General features: G+C 55.9%; 1 protein-coding gene across 1 annotated transcript in view; it reads left to right on the forward strand.

Moving 5' to 3' along the window:
* The window catches only part of PPP1R37 (protein phosphatase 1, regulatory subunit 37), a 37,640-nt gene that overhangs the window by 26,407 nt on the left and 5,518 nt on the right, over positions 1–5,715 (forward strand). The window contains exons 2-4 of the mRNA XM_010852692.1: positions 3,842–3,939; positions 5,163–5,208; positions 5,488–5,622. Coding sequence (XP_010850994.1) covers positions 3,842–3,939; positions 5,163–5,208; positions 5,488–5,622 — 279 coding nt within the window. The remainder of the gene's footprint in view (positions 1–3,841; positions 3,940–5,162; positions 5,209–5,487; positions 5,623–5,715) is intronic.

Genomic DNA, 5,715 nt, shown 5'->3' on the forward strand with positions numbered 1-5,715 from the left:
GCAGGGTCTTCCTGAGCTCACGGGGGCGGGGGGCAGCCAGGCCCCAGGCCCCCCGACTTCAGGCTGGAGCTGGGCCCTCACCAGTTTGCAGCCATGCCCTCGGAACCTGGGGGCAGGGCTCCGACTCGGGCCTCCCAGCCCGGCCCAGCCGTGGTGGCCAGTGACCTCACCGTGTGAGCTGTCCTCTTCACCCCAGCTCGCCCGGGCCGCTTGCTCGGCTGGGTGCCTGGCTGCAGCTGGAGGCCCAGGCCCTTTGACTCACAGCAGCCTTGTGGTTCAGTTAAGGCTGGAAAAGCCGAGGGCGGATGACCCAAGGTGGGGCCTTGATGATTTCGTCACAGCATCACAGATGAGCAAGTGTGTGGGGGCTGGTCCTGAGCTGGCGCCCGCATGTAATTTCTCCGAACCACCTGTACTGCCATTTCCTTACTGTGTTTGTTTTTTTTTTTCACTGGTTCATTAAAAAAATTTGAATGTGTTTCTTCTCATTTATTTCCACTGATAATCTATGCAAAATGCTGGTTTTGATTTAATAGTTCCTTTTTCTTATAAATGCATGAAACACGCATACATACTGATGAGCTCAGGGTCCTTCCCAATCCGCCTGACACTCACACGTGCCCACTGGTGACCAACCATGCCTGGGGACATGGCTGGCGGTGCTGCTGAGAAAAGCCAGGCGGGGCTGGGGGGCCTTCAGGCCAAACCCCGCTTCCGTTCCTCTCAGTGTTTCAGCCCACTGCTGCCCCCACCTGGAATGTGTGTCTCAGCATCAGAGGAAAATGACAATATGCAATTACCATTCTTTTTGAAAAGTAATTTTATTGTATTTGCCCGTTTTGGGCTGAGCTGGGTCTTCGCTGCTGCACACAGGCTTTTCTCCGATTGCGGCGAGCGGGGCGTGCTCTGGTTGTGGTGTGTGGGCTTCTCGTTGCCATCCGTGTCTTCCCGTGTGACGGAGCAGAGACTGTAGGTGCATGGGCTTCAGTAGTCGGGGCGCCCGGGCTCTAGGGCACAAGCTCAGTAGTTGTGGCGCACAGACTTAGTTTCTCCACGGCATGTGGAATCTTCCCAGATCAGGGATCGAACCCGCGTCTCCTGCGTTGGCAGGTAGGTTGTTCACCACTGAGCCACCAGGGAAGCCCGCAGATGTCATTCTTGTCTGCAGCTGCTCTGGGCCTTGGGCCCCAGGTCTCTGAGCCTGTCTGTCTCTCCTGCCCCTGCTCTCGGATTCCCCTGCTGCACACAAGTGGGCAGGTGCTGCCTCCCCCAGCCCTGGCAGTGACCTTGTGTGAGGCTGTACCAGCATTGAAACCCCGCGGGCGCCTCGCTGGAGGAGCGGCTGGATGGTACCTGTGGCTGGTGTGGAGGTGGCAAGGTCAGAGACCCTGGCCCTCAGACTCACCAGGAGGCCTCTCAGAGCAAAGACCAACCCAGTGGGTAGGCTTTCAGGGGACATCAGGAGCCAGAAGTCCTAGGCAGTCTGGGAAGGCTTCCTGGAGGAAGTGGTGTTGGAGCTGGACACCTAAAAGGGCTTATATTTCCTGTAGACTGTCTAGGGTACTGAGAACTGCTAGTTAACAACCCCATGTGTACCCCATCCCTACTTCATCCCCATCTGAGGTGACCAAACCAACCCCACCTTGGCCTGGGGGCCATTATTGAAGGGAGTGGATCCCAGGGAGCAGTTTTTGCCTTTTGGCCATCTGGTAAAGCCTGTGTACACTTTCTTGGAGTGACGATTTTTTTTTTTTTTTAAATCCTGGAGTGGGTTGCCATGCCCTCCTCCAGGGGATCTTCCTGACCAAAGGATCGAACTCCAGACTCTAGATGTCTCCTGCACTGGTAGGCAGGTTCTTTACCACTAGTGCCACTTGGGAAGCCCCATGGAGCATCGATTCTTAAAGGCAAAAAACGGGACTTATAAAGGGTACCAGTTAAAGTACAGTTTATTAAATACCTTTAAAATCATTACATAGTGTTTATACTTATCCTCATTGACACATGAGATAACAGGATATAGCAGCAGCTCTGACGACTCCCAAAGCAGTGATGAGCATTCAGGATCTGCAGTAACTGTTATATGATGTGAAAACATCTGCCGTTTCTATTGATGACAGAGTGTTAGGGTCTGCTAAAGAGTGTTTCTTTTCTCTTTTTTGCCTCTTACATTACTAAGAAGGAAATGCTAAACTACGTCACAATTCAGCTAGTGAAACTAAAGAGGCAATTTTTCTCAAGTTCATGGACCCCCTGGGGGGTCAGTGGCCCCCTGCTTGGCGGATTCCCTGAGGACAGGCCAGTGCCAGTCCCCTCTCCCCCAGAGCTGGGAGGCACCAGGCATGTGATGGCATGGCAGCGGGGGCAGCTGACACGGGGGAGGCTTCTGGTCACCTACAGCTAGCTTCTCTCAAGCTCCATGCTGCCCACTTCCACCCAAGAAAGAAGCGAGGGGTCTAGGATGGAGCCTGAGCTCTGGGGAGCCCAGGGCCTCTGTGGGCTTCTTTCCTCCAGCCATCCCTACCTAACAAAACAGAGAGTTCTGGAGTAGGTCTTCCGCTCTGCCTGGACCAGCTGCCTGGTCCCGGGGAGGCAGCTTTCCTTCCCTGGACCTTGGTTTCCTCCCCAAGAAGTCATGGTGCTGTTTGATAGGGTCAGGATGTTGGGCTCCTGGCCAGAGTGATGGCCGGAGGGAGCGTCCCCTGGAAATGCCTGCCCAGAAGCTCCGCAGGGGCTCCCGCAGGCCCATCCCCTACCCACCCTGCAGCCCCCGTGTCCGCTCCATGCTGCTGGCTCCCTGCACCCGGGCCTGACCCTGTGCTTCCCTGGCTCAGAGCCCTTCCTTCCTGCACTCCTTGCTGCCCCTGGGCAAAATCCAGGCTCTGACAGCCAAAAACTGGTCTTTTCACCTGGCGAATGGCTAAACAAAATGCATACTTGGACAGTTACTACGCCGTACTACAAAGGGGCCGAAACTCAAAACTGTTCCGTTTCAGAAAGAAGCGGGCCGCCAGAGGCCACATACTGTTTACCACCATTTGTATGAAGTGTCCAGAAAAGGCAAATCTCTGCAGATGGAAAGGCTAGCCCTACCTTCCGCGTGGTGGCAGGCCCCGAGATTCCCAAGGACAAGCCTGTGCAGGTTGGGTTTGGGCTGCACCCCTCGTTCATTTGGGGAGCCACTGTCTGCCTCTTTGGGGCGCCAGGGCCGTATCAGGGACTCCGACTGCTGCCGTGTCCCTGGGGCACAGGAAGCCCCGTTTGGTGCTGAGGGAGTTTCAGGAGTGAGGAATCTGAGAGGCCGTGTGGCATCGCCGTTAAGGGCTGAGTTCTGGCTCCACCACTCACCAGCTGTGTGACCCTGGGCAAAGTGCTTCACCTCTCTGAGCTCAACATCCTCATAAGGTCCGAGTGTGGCCTCATTCTCTCATTCAAAGGAAACCACAAATCAGACATCTGCTCTGGGTCTGGCCCTGTGCTGGGTGGTGTTGGGGACCCTGGGGGTGACCAAGAGAGCCCCAGTCCTGTCCTGCAGGGGCTCCCAGTCTAGTGGAGGAAGTAGCTGACGGGTAGAAAAATGGCGTGGTATTAGTTGTATGTTTATGTGAAGGTGTTTGGGGAGCTCTGGGGAGGTGTGGGAGGATGGGGTAACTTGGTTTGGGGGCGCCGGGAGACATGTCCCCAGAGTAGCAGTCACAGCAAGGGGCCTCAACAGCAGGACTGAACTCAGTGGGTTGTTGGAAGGAGGTTGAGAGGGGAGGGGGTGGCAGAGGCCAGTGGTAGGAATGGGTGAGTGAGGCCCAGGGTGTGGAGAGTCACCTGCCTGGGTCTTTGCCTGCAGCCCAGAATGTGACCGTGGACGAGATTATTGGTGCCTACAAGCAGGCTTGCCAGAAGCTGAACTGCAGACAGATCCCCAAACTCCTCAGGCAGCTCCAGGTATGCCAGGTGACTGGGGGTGGGGGTGGTCCCTGGGGTGAAGCTGCCCTCCAGCACCCTCTGGGCCCGTGGTGTCTGCCCCAAGCAAGAGAGGGCACACAAAACACTCCCCCTCCCCAGCCTAGCCGGCCAGCCAAGGGCTAGTGTAAATATATCTTTGAAAATCCTCTTTTAAAAAAGTGGTAAAACCAGTCAGGCTTTTCATGAATATTTAAACAGTACAGAATATATAAATAGGAACTTACTCGTCAAGAATCATCCGCTCCCCAAATAAGTTCTCTTCCTCAGGGGAAAAGCCATGTATATGAAAGTTAGAAGTCTGAATGACAAAAATAATGTATATTTTTTCTTTTAAAAAGTTCAAATACTGCAGATACGAAAAGCAAGCCGTTTCTCAATTCTTGCCCAAGTCCCATTCCCAGGAGTGCCCCCTGGTGGCAGCTTGGGGTTTTTGCCCTCTAGGCTTTCTGCTTTTTATAAATGGAGGAGTCACTGTCCAGAGGGGTGTAGACAGGTGGGCAGGTTCTGTTTTTTGTATGACTAAGGCCAGTCCATGGGGTCGCTAGGAGTCGGACACGACTGGGCGACTTCACTTCCACTTTTCACTTTCATGCATTGGAGAAGGAAATGGCAGCCCACTCCAGTGTTCTTGCCTGGAGAATCCCAGGGACGGGGGAGCCTGGTGGGCTGCCGTCTCCGGTTGCACAGAGTCGGACACGACTGAAGCAACTTAGCAGTAGCAAGGCCTTGCTGTGGGGCTTCTCTGGTGGTTCAGCCCATAAGGAATCTACCTGCAGTGTGGGAGACTCAGGTTCGATCCCTGGGTCTGGAAGATCCCCTGGAGAAGGGAATGGCAACCCACTGCAGTATTCCTTCCTGGAGAATCCCCATGGACAGAGGAGCCTGGCAGGCTGCAGTCTATGGGGTCACAAAGAGTTGGACACGACTGAGTGACTGACACACACACACACACACACATGGCCTTGCTGTGCCTCTGGCCTGCGTGCCCCTAGTCGTCACTCGCAGCTGCCTTCCCTGTCGCCCGTCCACCCTGGTCGTGTTGGTAAAGCACTGCCTCAGTGCCTTCCCTCTGGACGGGTCATTCCAGAATGTTTCAGGACTGCTTGTTTCAGAGCCCTGGCTGCCCCACTGTTAGGGACAGACAGCCTCACAGCTTGGTCAAGGGCTTCCTGCCTTGACCACCATCCGCTCTGCTTTCCCAGGAGTTCACGGACCTCGGGCACCGCATCGACTGTCTGGATCTGAAAGGTGTGTGTCTGGAAGGGGCCGGGGACCCTTGGGTGGTGGCCAAAGCTGGGGCCTCCCTGGAGGTGCCTGAGGGCAGGCAGAGCTGGGCCAGAGAGAGGTGTGGGCGTCCCCGGAGGTGAGACAGGTGCCTCGCGCCGTGCAGAGGCGCGGGGGTCTTTCCTCCCTGGGTTGGCCAGGAGCCCGTGTTTCCACCCAGCGCCCCGCCCCACACCTGAGTGCACATGCGTAGAGATGCGCCCATAGATGCGCATGCGCACACGGCGCTCCGTCTCGTCCCAGGTGAGAAGCTTGACTACAAGACCTGTGAGGCCCTGGAAGAGGTCTTCAAGAGGCTGCAGTTCAAGGTCGTGGATCTGGAACAGACGAACCTGGACGAAGATGTGAGCAGCCCGTCACCGCCCATTTCCACGCTCTGAGCTCCCTGCCCCTTAGATGTCTGGGGGGAGAGCATAGCAGGAAAGAGGAACCCCCTTGGACAGAGGCTGGGCGGGGCTTCTTGAGGAGCAA

This window comes from Bison bison, unplaced genomic scaffold (assembly GCF_000754665.1).
Source record: "Bison bison bison isolate TAMUID 2011002044 unplaced genomic scaffold, Bison_UMD1.0 scf7180017864313, whole genome shotgun sequence".
NCBI lineage: Eukaryota > Metazoa > Chordata > Mammalia > Artiodactyla > Bovidae > Bison > Bison bison.